Genomic DNA, 17,980 nt, shown 5'->3' with positions numbered 1-17,980 from the left:
CTTTAGCTAAACATGATTCCAGATTCCCCACCCCCATTCCCTGTTCCCATTTCCCCCCACCCACCCACTCACTTCCTGATTGACTGCAGACTATATAGTAAAACTTGAGTTCTGCTTAGCTATACCTTAACCAATCATTTTCCTGAAATTTAACTAACCAATCCGAACATATTGTAACATGATTATTTAACCAATTATATCCCACCATCTTAATTAGTTTACACCCAGCAAAATTAATTATTCAGCAGACAAACTATCACAGAACCAGGCAGAGATTGTACAGACAAACAATGGGGACTACAGTGATAGAACAAACAGAGAAATGAGGATTTCACATCCCAGCTATTGATAAGTGAGTTCTTGCCAGACAGGATGCTATCAAACTAAGGTTCCTTTTCCATTTTCTAGGCACTTCCCTTTCTCTGGAGGTGATAGGCACTATCAGGACAGGATTGTATTCTAACAGCCCAATAGCACCTTATTTCAGTGTGACTAGTTTGGAATGTGAGGAGATGACCAGTCGCTTCCCAGCTTATGGCTGCCTCTGCTGCTTAGCCAAAGGCCTTAGCCTAAGAACAGGGCCTCAGACTGTCACAGTAAGAGAAGGACCTTACACTGGCAGATGGTCATTTTGATTCTTTCTTTTATACCTCTATAACTAGCCAAGTGATAAGAATACACCTAAATTCTTAGAGTACAGGCCTTTACAGACAGGCCTGAATATCTATATCGTAACATCTCCAAATGAGGAATCATCACTGAATAGGTGTGTTTTTATCACCCTCCACGGGTGGTAAGAGGTGCTGCTACTTGGTGTCGGGGCAGGACACGGGGGTGAGGAAGTGAAGGGTATGGAGCACGAGCATGCACAGCTATTTCCTAGGCACAATTCAGAGACGGCTGACTCAGCTGGTGTGGATTGTGCAGCTAGGGAGGCTCGCGGGTCAGGGGCCCGATGTTGAGGTCCGGTGAGCAACCCTGCTTTGGCTGAGGATTTGCCTCACAGTGGCAACCTTGCGCAGAGCCTGCTGTCCCCTCTGTGACGAGTTCAGTCACAGAGATCCCCTTGGGACTATCAACTGATGTGCTGAGACTACCTCTGAGCCTGTTTTCTCTGCCAGTTTGGGCCTCCAGAACCCTGCCTTGCTGAGCCAGACACACGTGTCTGCTCCAACACAGACCCATGGTTGAACCATGCACCCCAAAGCTGCAGACTTAACTGAAAACAGCTTAAGTGCTCCTGTCTCCGGCACCCAGACACCCAACTCCCAATGGGATCCAAACCCCAAATAAATCTGTTTTACTCTGTATAAAGCTTATACAGGATAAACTCATAAATTATCTGCCCTCTGTAACACTGATAGAGAGAGATACATAGCTGTTTGCTCCCCCAGGTATTAATTACTTACTCTGGGTTAATTAATAACCCAAAAGTGATTTTATTAAGTATAAAAAGTAGGATTTAAGTGGTTCCAAGTAATAACAGACCGAACAAAGTAAGTTACCAAGCAAAATAAAACAAAACATGCAAGTATAAGCCTAATGTATTAAGAAACTGATTACGGATGAAATCTCACCCCCAGAGATGTTCCAGTAAGCTTCTTTCACAGACTGGACTCCCTCCTAGTCTGGGTCCAGCAATCACTCACATCCCTGTAGTTACTGTCCTTTGTTCCAGTTTCTTTCAAGCATCTCTTGGGGGTGGAGAGGCCATCTCTTCAGCCAGCTGAAGACAAAATGGAGAGGCTTCCAGGGCCTTTTATATTCTCTCTTGTGGGTGGCACAACATGCAACATGATGGCGTTTGTAGCACCTGGGCAAGTCGCATGTCCACGAATGATTAAGCTTTTTGCAGGCTGACGCCATTGTTCACATGTTAGTTTGAACGTTCCCAGGAAAGCTCAGATGTGGACTGGCGTCTCCCACAGTCCATTGTCAGTTAAGTGTTTCTTGATTGGGCACTTACTGAGAATAGTCCTTTCTCAAGAAGCTGACCAAATGCTTCACTGAGGCTACTTAGAATCAAACACATCGAGATACAAGTACGTAGCCAATATTCATAACTTCAAATACAAAAATGATACATACATACAGCATAATCAAACCCAGCAAATTACAACCTTTCCATAGACACCCCACTTGGCCGCCTCTGTACAAGACCTGGTGCAACCATAGGACCCTGGTTGCAACAATGATCTATACGGTCACAGTTCATGTCAATAACGTCACACGTACTATAAAGGAATGATGATCCTCAATGTATTTATTGAGAATGAAGGCTTTATTTTTTAGAGTAGAGCAATACTTCCGATGTTCTGTTTAAAGTAGTAGGGTCAAATTCTCTTCCGTTGTCATTGAGTGAAATTCCATTAAAGTCAATGGATCTACACTTGTTTACATCATCAGAAAATTTGGCCCACCATCTTCAAAGAGTGATCTTAAGTAGTGTTCTTTGACAATAGACATGAGTGATCAATGAGTGGGTGACTACTTATAGCTTTTAATAACAAATCGTGGGCAGTGAGGCTGTCTGACAGATTATGATTGGAAAAGTTATGATTGACTTTCAGGAGTACTTCAGCATTACTGTACATCAGTGTTTGTAGCCCTAGCATGTTTGATGTATGTGTCCCAAACTACATCCTATAGCTCTCTAAATAAGAGCTCATAAAGTATTAAAACAAAATCGAAGCAACAATCTGCAAACTGATACTTGGTAGCATGACCTTCCAAAAGAAAGACACTGCGTGGGGGAACTAAATCTTTCAGAGAAATGGTAATGAAATCCAGAACCGTTCACCTCTAAATTGGTAGTTCAAATCTAGTGTAGGTTCAGAGTAATTGTCCTCTGACTCTAATGTCTAATGACTTAATGGTCAATTTACCTCCTAATGGATAAGTGCCCATGTGGCCAAAATCATTACAATTGATACTGATTAACGTTTTTTGGGTTCTTTTTGATAGTCTCAAAGGCAAAAGATTTGAATTGGCATGGAAACCGGATAGCTTTCTCTTGTGAAGGTAGTTTCTGCCACATCCATAGGGATAGTATACTGCTGTTTTAAATTATCATAGTCCTGTGTGAATTTAGTGTCTCTAGCAAATGCTAAATTTACTTTTTTAAATGTTGAGAGATTTTTTTAATGGCTTTACTGCACTTAATATGTGGTATTATGTTACACAGAAGTAATTCTACATAAGTCTTTTTACAAAGAGAATGGAATATCAAAATATAAGTTTAGTACAAGTATATGTTTATCAATGAAAATTTATTAATCTCAGGATTATCTTTATCTTGTGTCACTTTTTAAAAAAAAAAACCCTAAATATTTCCTCTCATTTCAGAAATGTCTAAGCCCAACGGGCACAAGAAATAAAAGCTTCAAGCCTATAGATCTTAATGCTAGTGTCTAAAACAGTTGAGATTCCCTGTTGCCAGGTCATTTGATATGGCTATGCAGAAAACCAAGAGTTATGTTATGCTTTCAAGGCCAATAGGACAATTCTTCTGTTGTTGTTTTTGTTGTAACCACCTTAAAAGTTCTAATAGCAATCCAGAGTTAGAAGTTTAAGAGCTGGAATAAATACAGTGGGGAGCATTTGTAGTAAGCACACAACTTAGACAGTAGTGTCTGATGTCCCTTTAAGAAGATCTATAAGTGTGTTACATTGTATAGCGTTTGACTGATCTCTGCATCACTGTGCAAAATCATAGACTAGAGTGTCATAATGACTACAATACTCATGCCATTGATAAGAAAAGGCACAATCTAAGAACTTCTGAGCCTTCAACATGTGCTAAAAGTTTGTTGGGAAATCTGTCAAAGGCTACCATCGAATCAGGACCAAGTTTAACCTTTATATGCAGATTACTGAGACTGAATTTCTTCATATTAAAGCAAAATAAAGCTAATTATCTTCAGCATGGCTGAGGTGACCCTCACATTGTTATGGTTTGAATTAAGGTGGAACAGATTCTGAAACGCAGAGCAGTTAAGGATTCCCTAACACGCCTTTACTATTAGAGGCAATCTGTACAACAGCTGGAAGCCAACTGTGTATTCTGACCAGTGTATAAGTAATGCTTTGATGTCAATAAAAAAACCATATTAACCTGCCACAGAATCAAATAACCACAAGGTAAACAGTGCTGTGTGTAACACTTTCTAAAGTCAGGCAGGAATTTGACTGAGCTGTTGCTACTGTGCAACCATGGTACCTTTTAACAGGAATTCCATAGGGAGATAAATACAAGTCCATTGGAAATAGGAAGGAGGTACAGTTAGTTAATGGAGCATTCTGTAATATTTTTAGTTTGATGTTTTTTTAAGCAACACAAACCGTGACACATCCAACTTTGTGTACCTAATTTTTACTGTATCTGTTTTGTGCATTCTATTAAAAATCTTACATTCTCTGAAAAGTTGAAGTGAATAGTTTTGGTTAGACTGATTAGTACTTTAATTATTTCTGTGTGTTTTTGCTTTAAAAAATTTACTAAATTCTAAAAGCAATCTGGAACGGGGGTAGGGAAAATCCTTGCTTGCTTTTATATTAATGTGTTAAAATGTCAGGTTCAGCATGTATTTGTTGGTTTGCTGCATAGTTAGATGTTCTAGAGCCGGGGTGGCCGACCTGGGCTCTGGAGCCACGTGCGGCTCTTCAGAGGTTAATATGCAGCTGCTTGTCTAGGCACCGACTCCGGGGCTGGTGCTACAGGCACCAACTTTCCAATGTGCCGGGGGGTGCTCACGGCTCAACCCCTGGCTCTGCCACAGGCCTGACCCCACCGCCTCCCCTAAGCCTGCAGGGCCCTCGCTCCTGCTCGCCACAACACAGCTGATCGAGAGGTGCGGGGCGGGGAGGAGCTGCTGATCGGCAGGGCTGCTGGTATGTGGGAGGTGCTGGGAGTGGGGTGGGGGAGCTGATGGGGGGCTGCTGACGTATGAAATCAGGAAGGCCAAATCGCACCTGGATCTGCAGCTAGCAAGAGATGTTAAGAGTAACAAGAAGGGTTTCTTCAGGTATGTTGGCAACAAGAAGAAAGCCAAGGAAAGTGTGGGCCCCTTACTGAATGAGGGAGGCAACCTAGTGACAGAGGATGTGGAAAAAGCTAATGTACTCAATGCTTTTTTTGCCTCTGTCTTCACGAACAAGGTCAGCTCCCAGACTGCTGCGCTGGGCAACACAGCACGGGGAGTAGGTGGCCAGCCCTCTGTGGAGAAAGAAGTGTTAGGGACTATTTAGAAAAGCTGGATGTGCACAAGTCCATGAGGCTGGATGCATTGCATCCGAGAGTGCTAAAGTAGTTGGCGGCTGTGATTGCAGAGTCATTGGCCATTGTCTTTGAAAACTCATGGCGATCGGGAGAAGTCCTGGATGACTGGAAAAAGGCTAATGTAGTGCTCATCTTTAAAAAAGGGAAGAAGGAGGATCCTGGGAATTACAGGCCAGTCAGCCTCACCTCAGTCCCTGGAAAAATCATGGAGCAGGTCCTCAAGAAATCAATCCTGAAGCACTTAGAGGAGAGGAAAGTGATCAGGAACAGTCAGCATGGATTCACCAAGGGAAGGTCATGCCTGACTAATCTAATCGCCTTCTATGATGAGATTACTGGTTCTGTGGATGAAGGGAAAGCAGTGGATGTATTGTATCTTGACTTTAGCAAAGCTTTTGACACGGTCTCCCACAGTATTCTTGTCAGCAAGTTAAAGTAGTATGGGCTGGATGAATGCACTATAAGGTGGGTAGAAAGTTGGCTAGATTGTCGGGCTCAATGGGTAGTGATCAATGGCTCCATGTCTAACTGGCAGCCGGTATCAAGTGGAGTGCCCCAAGGGTCAGTCCTGGGGCCGGTTTTGTTCAGTATCTTCATAAATGATCTGGAGGATGGTGTGGATTGCACTCTCAGCAAATTTGCGGATGATACTAAACTGGGAGGAGTGGTAGATACGCTGGAGGGCAGGGATAGGATACAGAGGGACCTAGACAAATTGGAGGATTGGGCCAAAAGAAATCTGATGAGGTTCAACAAGGATAAGTGCAGGGTCCTACACTTAGGACAGAAGAATCCAATGCACTGCTACAGACTAGGGACCGAATGGCTAGGCAGCAGTTCTGCAAAAAAGGACCTTGGGGTGACAGTGGATGAGAAGCTGGATATGAGTCAACAGTGTGCCCTTGTTGCCAAGAAGGCCAATGGCATTTTGGGATGTATAAGTAGGGGCATAGCCAGCAGATCGAGGGACGTGATCGTTCCCCTCTATTCGACATTGGTGAGGCCTCATCTGGAGTACTGTGTCCAGTTTTGGGCCCCACACTACAAGAAGGATGTGGATAAATTGGAGAGAGTCCAGCGAAGGGCAACAAAAATGATTAGGGGTCTGGAACACATGACTTCTGAGGAGAGGCTGAGGGAACTGGGATTGGTTAGTCTGCAGAAGAGAAGAATGAGGGGGGATTTGATAGCTGCTTTCAACTACCTGAGAGGTGGTTCCAAAGAGGATGGTTCTAGACTATTCTCAGTGGTAGAAGAGGACAGGACAAGGAGTAATGGTCTCAAGTTGCAGTGGGGGAAGTTTAGGTTGGATATTAGGAAAAACTTTTTCACTAGGAGGGTGGTGAAACACTGGAATGCGTTACCTAGGGAGGTGGTGAATCTCCTTCCTTAGAAGTTTTTAAGGTCAGGCTTGACAAAGCCCTGGCTGGGATGATTTAATTGGGGATTGGTCCTGCTTTGAGCAGGGGGTTGGACTAGATGACCTCCTGAGGTCCCTTCCAACCCTGATATTCTATGATTCTATGATTACTGTGGCTCTTTGGCAATGTACACTGGTAAATTCTGGCTCCTTCTCAGGCTCAGGTTGGCCATCCCTGTTCTACAGTAAGCAGGATTTTTTACAAATGGGCTTGCTTTTTGTATCATTGCTACAGATTCATTTGATAAGGTGAATATTAAGTCTCATATATTTGGTTATTTCTTGGAGAGTTTTTCTTCTTTGTATAGACAGAGTGGATTTATAGGTGGGATGATTTAGAGATTGGCTCTGGTTTACCTGCAGAGATGTTTCTGCACATGATGGATCCATATGTGTGTTCCCATTGCTGGCCTTTGAAGTGCAAGTAAGCTACACAGATTGTAACCTCCTCACTAAACTTTTTAAGGATCTTCATTGAGAAGTTATTAGTTTACATATAAATGAGGATTCTTGGAATTAAACTACATTGGCATACAAAATATTTATCATTTCCTTTTGATTAGCAGCAGATCAAAAGACATCTGTTCAGAAGGACTTTAAATTACATTTTTTGTTTCTAACCTATAACTGCCTGATTTCTGTCCAGCATGATGTAACAACATTACTTGCATAGAGAAGTACTAGCACCAGCTCAGTGTTGTGTCTGCACCTTTGTTAGATAGTCAGATCCATTTGTCCATTTTATAATTTGCGATTCCAAATGGACAGTTGTTCCTTGTTTTAGAATTGTTTTATAGATGTGGGGGGAAAGGTTTAAATGCTTAGGACTTTTTATGAGTTTCCTTATCTCAGCGTCTTTATTTTTCTCAGAGTAAGTGCTTAATACAAAAAGTGTTGTTTAAAATGTCTTTTATAAATGCATGGGTGGCTCCAGAACATCTGTCCAAATGAGTATCCTGTCCTGAGAATCTTATATATAAGAATTACCAAATGCAATAATGTCTAAAATATGAATTAGACTCTCTGATTTTCTGTTAAGAATAGGTTTTAAAAACTGTTGTTTTGGTTTAAAAACATGCTTCAATTTCATGGCAATTTTAAAATGACAGTAGAAAGTTCTTTAACTTTTATTTCTCTGAATGTAGGAGCACAGTATTTATTTGCAGAGAAGGGGGTATGAAATACAGCAGTAACCAACATTTTCACACTTCTAACTAAAATACGCCCCCCCTTAAATAAAATTAATATGCTCCAGATTTGCCGTTACATACGCAGCCACAGCAGTTTTATCAAATGAAAAGCTGTCTTGCTATGAAAATGGTGAATATTTGCCAAGGGCAAATATATGAAAATATGACAGTCCAGAGCAGGAATTTCACCTTCCAGACAGGTGGTTGGCAGAGTGTAGATAATTGATGTGATCAGAATTAACTTTGTCAAGATGAAAAGGAGTACTTGTGGCACCTTAGAGACTTACCAATTTATTTGAGCATGAGCTTTCGTGAGCTACAGCTCACTTCATCGGATGCATGCTGTGGAAACTGCAGAAGACATTATATACACAGAGACCATGAAACAATACCTCCTCCCACCCCACTCTCCTGCTGGTAATAGCTTATCTAAAGTGATCATCAAGTTGGGCCATTTCCAGCACAAATCCAGGTTTTCTCGCCCTCTGCCCCCCCCCCCCACACACACACAAACTCACTCTCCTGCTGGCAATAGCCCATCCAAAGTGACCACTCTCTTTAAAATGTGTATGATAATCAAGGTGGGCCATTTCCAGCACAAATACAGGTTTTCTCACCCCCCCCACCCCCCCCTTTTTTTTTTCAAAAAAACACACACACAAAAACTCACTCTCCTGCTGGTAATAGCTTATCCAAAGCGACCACTCTCCCTACAATGTGCATGATAATCAAGGTGGGCCATTTCCAGCACAAATCCAGGTTTTCTCACCCTCCCACCCTCATACACACACAAACTCACTCTCCTGCTGGTAATAGCTGGTAATGTGCTGGAAATGGCCCACCTTGATTATCATACACATTTTAAAGAGAGGTTTCAGAGTAACAGCCGTGTTAGTCTGTATTCGCAAAAAGAAAAGGAGTCCTTGTGGCACCTTAGAGACTAACCAATTTATTTGAGCATGAGCTTTTGTGAGCTACAGCTCACTTCATCAGATCCGATGAAGTGAGCTGTAGCTCACGAAAGCTCATGCTCAAATAAATGGGTTAGTCTCTAAGGTGCCACAAGGACTCCTTTTCATTTTAAAGAGAGTGGTCACTTTGGATGGGCTTTTACCAGCAGGAGAGTGAGTCTGTGGGGGGGTGCGGGGGAGAGGGTGAGAACCTGGATTTGTGCTGGAAATGGCCCAACTTGATGATCACTTTAGATGAGCTATTACCAGCAGGAGAGTGGGGTGGGAGGAGGTATTGTTTCATGGTCTCTGTGTATATAATGTCTTCTGCAGTTTCCACAGTATGCATCCGATGAAGTGAGCTGTAGCTCACGAAAGCTCATGCTCAAATAAATTGGTTAGTCTCTAAGGTGCCACAAGTACTCCTTTTCTTTTTGCGAATACAGACTAACATGGCTGTTACTCTGAAATTTGTCAAGATGGTAGCATTGATGTTTCTGTGAGGTATATTTAGAGAGCTGTATATCAAGTGCATTTTGAATTTTTGCAGGTTGGGAGATCAACGGAAAGCCCTATAGACTTTGTAGTAACAGATACAATTTCTGGCAGTCAAAACAATGATGAAACTCAGATCACACAAAGCACCATATCCAGGTTTGCATGCAGGATTGTCTGCGATAGGAATGCACCGTATACAGCAAGGATTTTTGCAGCAGGATTTGACTCTTCTAAAAACATATTTCTTGGAGTAAGTACTATTGATAGCTATGTTATGCACAAGCAAAAATAGCCTGTATGCCATGTGCTTTTTTAAAAAAAAATGAGTCATAAGAATTTGCTCATTACAAATTCTGTATATTGCCGTTGACTTTGGTGCCTAGGTTTATTAAAACCTCAGAAATTCTATTATTTGAAAATTTATGGGAACTTCAAATTTATTAGTGAAATTTATTGCCATTTTGTGAACTCTTCCCAGTGGCTTCTACCTATCTTTAATATCAGAGTCTAAAGTATGTGGCCTCTTTTTTGTTGTTGAAAAGACTGGCAACAGCTCTTCAGGGCACGACATGAGTTCTGACTAGGCATTCACCATTAATTAAACTTACAGTGGGATTGTTTTAGCTAGATGAGTACTAGCTTCCAAGGAAAGATATAACCGCCACCCAGTACAAGCCACAGTAAAGACTATATAAAAGCTGCAGTGGTTAACAGCATCTTCATGATTTCAGTGTTAGCCAATGTGTCTGTAAAGCCAACACAGGGATTGCACAAGCATCTCATGTGTGACATTTGGTTTATTGAGTTAGAAGTAACAATTTTCTGCAAAAGTTTAAATACTGGTTAAAAATGTGCAGCTAAATCTGTTGCTGCTTTGAAAATATCACCCACGAGCTTTGCATTCACCAACAGTGTTCTTTACCCTTATAAACACTAACTGTGCTGGTGAAATATACTGGAGTGCTGATCCTACTTGAGGCTTTGAAAGTAAAAGGCTGCCTTCTTTCCCATTGTTATGGTGTTACATCTAGGAAAAAGCAGCAAAATGGAAAAATCCTGATGGGCACATGGACGGATTAACAACCAATGGAGTTCTGGTCATGCATCCAAAAGGAGGGTTTACCGAGGAGTCTAAACCCGGAGTGTGGCGGGAAATTTCAGTTTGTGGTGATGTATATACTCTACGAGAAACCAGATCTGCTCAACAAAGGGGGAAGCTAGTAAGTTGAAAGTGCAAGTTATTCAAAACCAATGTACTACTAACATGGGCAAACCTCTTTTTCCTGGCACTGAGAACTGTGATATTAGAAGTGTGGGGTACAGGAAGTACAGTATTGTGTCTGAGCATTGTCACACCTAGCACTGGGGCAGGGGATCACAGAGAGAACATACACAAACACCCCACTCAAAGATAGAAGAGCCGGGGAGGGTCCCTTGTGGGAGATCTGAGCAGGTTACTGAGTCAGTCCTGAGAAGTGAGCTCCACTGCTCCTCCTGCAGCTGCCTAAAGACCCCCAAGAGGCCTGGCTGCCCTTTGATCTGCCACTAGCAGGGAGAGGGAAAGAAAGCAGGGTCCCCGTACTACCACCAGGCCTATGTGGGGAAGAGCTTTGCACATCTCAACCTCTATATTCTGGTTTTTTTGCTACAATGCTCTCCTTCCCTGCTCCTCATCCATCTCTTCCTTCCTTTTTTCTAAGGAGGGGTGAGATGTAACTGTTCAGCCGTCAAGCTGTTAGACTCTGAGGATTGCGGGAAGTGTAGGTAATAATTTTCCAGCCCCCACTCATCCATTTTCAGCCTTGCATTTTTTCTTACTGGGCAACCCATTCTTCCTCTCCTCCCCACTCTGTGGCCACACTCCTCCTGTGCCTCCCAACTCTGGGGCTCAAGAGGGTCCTTTTCTGCACCCTTTCCCTCCCTTCCCTCCATCCCTGACTGTTGCTGATATCTGGGGGAGAGGACTGATGCTCCCTGTCTGGGTTGCTTAGGACTGCAGCTTTTAGAAGCAGGAGTCCTTCCCTTCTCAGTAGGCACCCAGGTATTTCCACCTCTTGACTTATTTAATTCTAGTTTTGGTTTGTAACTGATATAAAAAGAGAGAGCACCATATCCTGGGTTGTAGGTGCCTTTGCTATATTCAAAAATACAATGACTTGCTAACAGTGTACAATCCTAGTCAAACACCTTTAGTGCTGCCGAGGAAAAGCAGCTCTAGAATAAGTAAGTCTCTTCTCCCACAGCCAGAACAACTTGCCTTCTTATTGTAAATAAAATGACATGGCATACTGGTTAGTACAGCTGTGAGCAATGTTCTTTGAGTGGGTTCATAAAAATGAATCCACAAAGTTTGCAATGTGTTCAGTCCATGATACTAAGAAACCTTTCCCTTTTCTGTTTGTAAAGAATTTTCTGACTCTTCATTTGATGAGCTTCTGTTCTGATCACTGAACTTCGTACCTGTAGCACTTGCTGTAAATTACCTTTTATCAATAGATTATTATATCATTATCTAGGTTTTTTTATAGGGATGATTTACTGTTCTTAATCTACAAATTTGGGCTAAATTAATATATCAAGTGTGGTCGTTCCTCCTGCCAGCCACACTTATTGAAGTGCTCTGTTTAATATCCAGGATATTTATTTGATATGACAGTACTGGATGTTCCACCCCTTAGCAACGTGTAAAGCTGATGCTGGTTAATTATACACTTCTCACTCCTGAGAAGTCTGTTCTCAGTTCATGTCCCACACACATTTTAACGTGCATTCATCATTTCAGTGGTGGTACCAACAGCGCAAGTTGCCTATATGTTTGTGACATTAAAACAAATTAGAGAAAGCTGCACTGAAGCTGTTGTTTTGTTTAGTATAGTCTCTCAAAATGTTGCATAATCACCTGCTTTCATTCAGAAGAGAAAATGAGAATTTTTAGACAGTAAATCTTACGCTGTAGTTTGTACACAATGCCTGTTTATACACTGAGCCTGATTTTTCAGAAGAGCTGAGTCCCTTCAGCTTCCATCCGATGAAGTGAGCTGTAGCTCACTAAAGCTTATGCTCAGATAAATTTGTTAGTCTCTAAGGTGCTACAAGTCCTCCTTTTCTTTTTGAGAATACAGACTAACACGGCTGCTACTCTGAAACCTGTCAATATGAGTAATAGGTGCTCATCACTTCTGAAAATTGCGGACTAAGATTTAGCTGTCAGTTACTTTTATGCTTTAGTATTAACCTTACAAAAGTATTTGTGAATTTGGCTAGCATGGTATCTGCAATATAACATGTCACTTGCCTGCCCAAACAAAGGAAGCAAAATGCAACAGAAAGCTCCAAAGGAGTGATACAGCTCACTATCTGGTACACATCTCAGAATGAAGGAGTGGGAACTCTCTAAATCCTGTCAAAACTGTCTGTAAGTAAAACAGACAACCATAGAGAAAATCCATGCTAGGAAGGGGAGAGAGACCCAGGGAAGATCCATACTAGAAGATCAGAGAGAAAGAGACATGGCAGGTAGGAGAGAGACCCCCACATCAAAAGGGTGAGGGGGAAGGGGAGAATAAATTCCAGAGAGGTTATTTGTAAACATTCTGAGAATTTTACTAGAGAATTATGGGAGTGAGTGGTATGTGTTGAGGAAGAGGAGTCATTCACAGAATTAGCTAAATTGTCTGTAAAAGATCCATCTCAAATTTATGTTTGTGTTCTACCTCTAGGTAGAAAATGAGACCAACATCCTACAAGATGGCTCTCTCATTGACCTGTGTGGAGCCACTCTTCTGTGGAGAACAGCAGATGGTCTGTTTCACACACCGACTCAGAAACACATTGAAGCTTTGCGACAGGAGATAAATGCCGCTAGGCCACAGTGTCCTGTTGGGCTGAATACTTTAGCGTTTCCCAGCATTAACCGTAAAGATGTGGTAGAAGAGAAACAGCCTTGGGCTTACCTTAGCTGTGGTCACGTTCATGGCTATCACAATTGGGGACATCGCAGTGACACAGAAGCCAATGAGCGCGAGTGTCCTATGTGCAGAACCGTTGGTCCCTATGTGCCTCTTTGGCTTGGTTGCGAGGCAGGGTTTTATGTGGATGCTGGTCCTCCAACTTATGCTTTCACCCCGTGTGGACATGTGTGCTCTGAGAAATCTGCAAAATACTGGTCTCAAATCCCACTGCCTCATGGTACTCATGCATTTCATGCTTCCTGCCCTTTTTGTGCAGCACAGCTGACTGGGGAACACAACTGCGTCAAACTAATTTTTCAGGGTCCAATTGACTGATGCCATTTTACAAATGACCACAATAACATTTTCTTTAACAATTTACTGTGAAGATTTTGCCACTAACTCTAGATTTTTCCTTTTTATAATACTGTTATTGCGGGGGAGGGGCCTGATGGGGGATGAAATGGGGATACATTGATACCTGGAACTTGACAGATATCAGTGGTATTGCATGCTCATCAGCAGCATATTCATGAAGTCTTCTTGATCAAATTGTAGTATGTTTGTGATAATCTTTCTATTAGCACCCTTGATCAGGGGGAAAAAAAAAGTCAATGATTTTTTTTAATCTTGGATTTTTTAATGGAAAATTTTTTCCTTCAAAACTTTGACAAGCCTTTAAAAACCTATTTTTTTCAATTCTAGAAGGAACATACAGAATGTAATTTCTTTAATTTGCAATATAATTAACTTGAATAGTTTCTCAAAGAGCTAATATGGAATGTGTGGGCAAACATAGGTGAATGTTAACTAGACACAACTGTCAATTTGGATCATAGGTGAAAGGTTAGCTGCATAAATTGTAGCATATAAATGCTATTAAATCACCTGTCACGGTATAATGCAGTTGGCAAAAAAGGCATCAAGGATTACTTGAAACTGGAGAGTTCCTGTTTGCTTTGATTTCCTTTCAGTGAGGTGGATATCCAGTGTTCATGAAATACAGTATATGGTTGATTTTTTTTTAACCTGCATTTTGTGAAATTGAATTACTTTTACACATGTAAAGTTGTTTGTACCTTTTTAAAGAGAGAATTTCTGTATATTTGTAGTCCTGCCTTTGCTTTCTTTCTGCTTAATGTGGCTTGCCCTTGCTGCTCACCTTGCATGCCTGGAACTACTGGGTTAATTAAGATGTAGCAACCCTTTTAAGAATTGCATTAATGAAGGGATAGCACTGCAGCAATAGAAAATAGGTTTAGGTGCTGTTATACAGAATATATGCACATAAACCTAAATCCAGCAAGGCATTCTAAGCACATGCTTAACTTCAAGCACATCATTAGCTCTTTTGACTTCAGTGGGACTTAAGTGCTTGACTGGATTGGGGCCATGCTGTCTTCTTTTGAAATCAAAAAGTGATTAAAAATAAGCTACTGGGTTTTTTTCAGCTCACTTATATGATACAAGCCAAAATGCTGTGAGGAGAGCATCCTTCCATAATTTAACTGTAGTTTTTGTTACACTTACTGCCATCTTTTCTTGCATTTTTGAGAAGTGCTGGAATCTATTTTTCTTTAAAATGTTTGCAAATCAAACAGAATTCAAATGTAATCATTAAATACACACAACAGAGTATATTGTTCATCTGCAGTAGATAAAATGAAATTCCTGAGTTTTAAGAGAACAAATAGGTGTTTACTAGCTAAATAAATCAGAATTTCATGAGAGATCTACCATCCCGCTCTGCCAGCTTAATTTGGTTGAGAATAATAATAATTCTTGATCCTTGCTTTCTGTAATCTAGGTATCTGAGGTATCAATCTATCCGGGTTGAAAGACTTTGGGAGAAAATCATTAAAAGGTGAAACTGATTATTCAAAACTCAGTTCTGTTAAAGTGATTACTATATCACTTGAAATTTGCTATATTTGTGCCCTTTGTATAAATATATAATTTATATGATTTTAATATATTGTGTATATACTTGAATTGGCCTGTTCATATTTTGGTTGTCAAATTGTTTTATAGTTAACCTTATAAACATTTAAAATGTCCCTTGCCTATGGTGGTGGGACATATTATTTCGTCTGCTGCTGTTTAATATAATTTTGCTGTGTAAAAAAGTTTGGCATTTTAATAATTTGAAAATAGCTTTACTTCTGTTTTTAAACTTTATTTTCGTTTTGCCGTAAAAGGTAGTGTTCATTCTGCAGCATTCCCTGTACAAATCCCAAATTGTACAGTTTGCTTGTCCCACTCACTGGTTGGAAAGGGGACAGATCTTGTTAGTCTAGAACTATACACTTCTTCCTAGTGCCTTTTCAGTGAGATCCTTTTGTGGTTCCATGTTCCAAGTCCTTCCACAAGGCAGCCTTGTGGTTACTGTTCCACCAAGAAGGACAACCCAACCAGACAGAAAAAGATGCTGTTAGCCTTTGTTTCTCTGCCAGGGTTTGTGGCATAAACATAAGGGTGTCCCTGTCTCTTCTATAGCTGTCTTCAGTATAAATTCCTCAGGTTCCATATGCATTCTGCAGCATTTGTTCTACTTAGCATATACCTCATCTGTGAGAGGCAGACTCCACCCTGTTCTGTTGAACTGTGTCTGTTAGCTAGAGAGCTTTTGTCATGAGAGAGGCCACGAAATCAAACTTTCGGGAAATGTACATTGTTGTCTCAAGGTCACAAGATTTAACGCTTGGCAGTAGGCATTAAAAGTGGTAGTCAGAGCCCTAGATTTTGAGACCTTTTGCACTCACAGGACTATAATATGCTTCACATCTCTGATATAGTAACTATTTTGGCAAACTGCAAGTGTAGTCTCCCCATGAGAGTTAATGGCCTGTAGTCATAAAAGCTCTAAGGCACCTCCATACCAAGCCTCTTTATGTTCCTCCTTCGCCATTATAATCTAGATGTGGGAGCTGATGTCCCCCCATCTTGCCCAATCACGGACACCTGTACAAAGTGGGTGTAAAATGCTACAGTTTTGCACACTCACCTTGCCATGGTGTAAATGACTACTTAGAATGCAAGACTGTGGAGTTTCAGGCCTGTGATTTTCAGTTGCAGAGGTATCACTTGAAAGACTATGTCCAAACTCTTTTATTCCCATCAGGCTTGGATTAGCACAAGAAATGCTGCAAGAGGGGAAATAATGTCTTACCAGTGAAACCAACTTCTAGAAGTTCATTTGTATGAATCCCAATACTCTCCCACTGACCAGTAGTTAGAATCAGAGGGAGTCTTTTTCTCTCCCGCACACCCTACTCCCCAATCCCCTTTCATTGCTCTGGAATGAAATTGGGGGGAAATCAGGTTTTGTGAATTAATGAAATTTGTTCGGTCTCTCTTATACATACATACAAAGGAATTTGCAGAAAGGTCATCTGTAGACAGAAAACAAACGTTCTTTTATTTCATGATTTAAATGACCATTCCATCAGACCTGTCAGTGCTTTTGCATATCCCTGAACAAAAGTCAGCAATAATGTATTCCATAAGTAATATTTTTACCAGTTACTCCATCAGTTTCATTTGAATGAGTCAAAGCTGTTTGAAGCACAACTCTACTCTAAGTATTTTTCTAGTCTTTTTTTTTAGTCTCTGCTTGTAAGTTCTTGTATGCTGCAGCTCTCACGTTCTCCTTTTTTCAGGCAGTTTTTTGGAAGGAGGGCTAAAGTCTACACTGAAGACTCAGTATTAAGTTGTCTGTTCTTGAATTGTGGTCCAAATTAAGCAAAATCTTTTAGTACAGTAATTCATATTAATCATGACTCAGTATTTAATTATGAAGTATGGTACCTTTGTGCCTCAGAGGAGCCTGGCATAGATGGTTAGAGAAGAAATGCTTTGGGACATGGGTGGAAAGAAGGAGAAAGCCATTAAGAAAAGACTGGCTCTATTAAGAGCAGCAAACCAATTCTGATGCAAAACAGGACATAAACATGTTTGTAGCCGTTTTGATTTTCATGTATCTCTTGGTTGATTTTCCAAACTTGTTTAATTTATTACATAGTCAAAAACTGAAGAGAATCCTTTTTATAAACAAGTTCAACAAAGGTTTAATTTCACTTCATTAAGAAAAAAACCTTGCCACTTCTGTTGCTGCTTTATGGGTTGGGGGAGGGATTTTTTGTACTCTTTATTCCTGACTCTGGAATTTGAGAATCCTGTTTTAGAATATGGCCAGAAAGCAGAGGGGGTGGGAGTGGGATGCTGCCTAATCTTCATACTTAAATAACTCACTATTTTTGAGAGACTACATAGTGTCTTTATAGAATTATTTTATATATTTACACACACAGACACAGCCAAAACATGACTACTGGTTTGAGCTTTGATAGCTCTCTGTTTGGGGCTGCTGCAGTGGCTAAGTTAATTCCTTGCCCACTATTTTTTAAAGGCTTAAGCGTACTATGGGAAATGGAACTTCCCTCAAAATAGAGCCCTAAAAGAGAAATCCATTTTTATCTCTGATGTCGATAAGCCTTGACATTAAATTCTAGTGCAGAAGAGCAACCAAAAAGAATTCTTCATCTGGCCATCATCATTGCCAATGGAAGGCACTGAAATGCATTCCAGCTTGGTAACAAAGCTGTCTCTGGTACAGAACTGCTTTGCTGTGTCTCTGACTTCTATTAAAGGCAAGAGCTGCAAATGGCATTTTAAAACAAGATTTGTGCCCCTTT

At 40.9% G+C, this 17,980-nt stretch overlaps 1 protein-coding gene across 2 annotated transcripts in view; it reads left to right on the top strand.

Annotated features, from left to right (window-relative positions):
• Window positions 1-15,217, top strand: part of PELI2 (pellino E3 ubiquitin protein ligase family member 2) — a 128,984-nt gene extending 113,767 nt beyond the window's left edge. The window contains exons 4-6 of one of the 2 annotated variants that reach the window (XM_084632793.1): window positions 9,389-9,586; window positions 10,368-10,556; window positions 13,056-15,217. In XM_084632793.1, coding sequence (XP_084488919.1) covers window positions 9,389-9,586; window positions 10,368-10,556; window positions 13,056-13,622 — 954 coding nt within the window. In that variant the 3' untranslated portion in view covers window positions 13,623-15,217. The remainder of the gene's footprint in view (window positions 1-9,388; window positions 9,587-10,367; window positions 10,557-13,055) is intronic. The other variant, XM_084632794.1, reaches the window with a different exon arrangement.
• Window positions 15,218-17,980: the final 2,763 nt, after the last annotated feature.

This window comes from Lepidochelys olivacea, assembly GCF_965140295.1.
Source record: "Lepidochelys olivacea isolate rLepOli2 genome assembly, chromosome: 6".
In the NCBI taxonomy this organism is placed as follows: Eukaryota; Metazoa; Chordata; order Testudines; family Cheloniidae; genus Lepidochelys; species Lepidochelys olivacea.
This window is presented reverse-complemented; position numbering and strand designations above follow the sequence as displayed.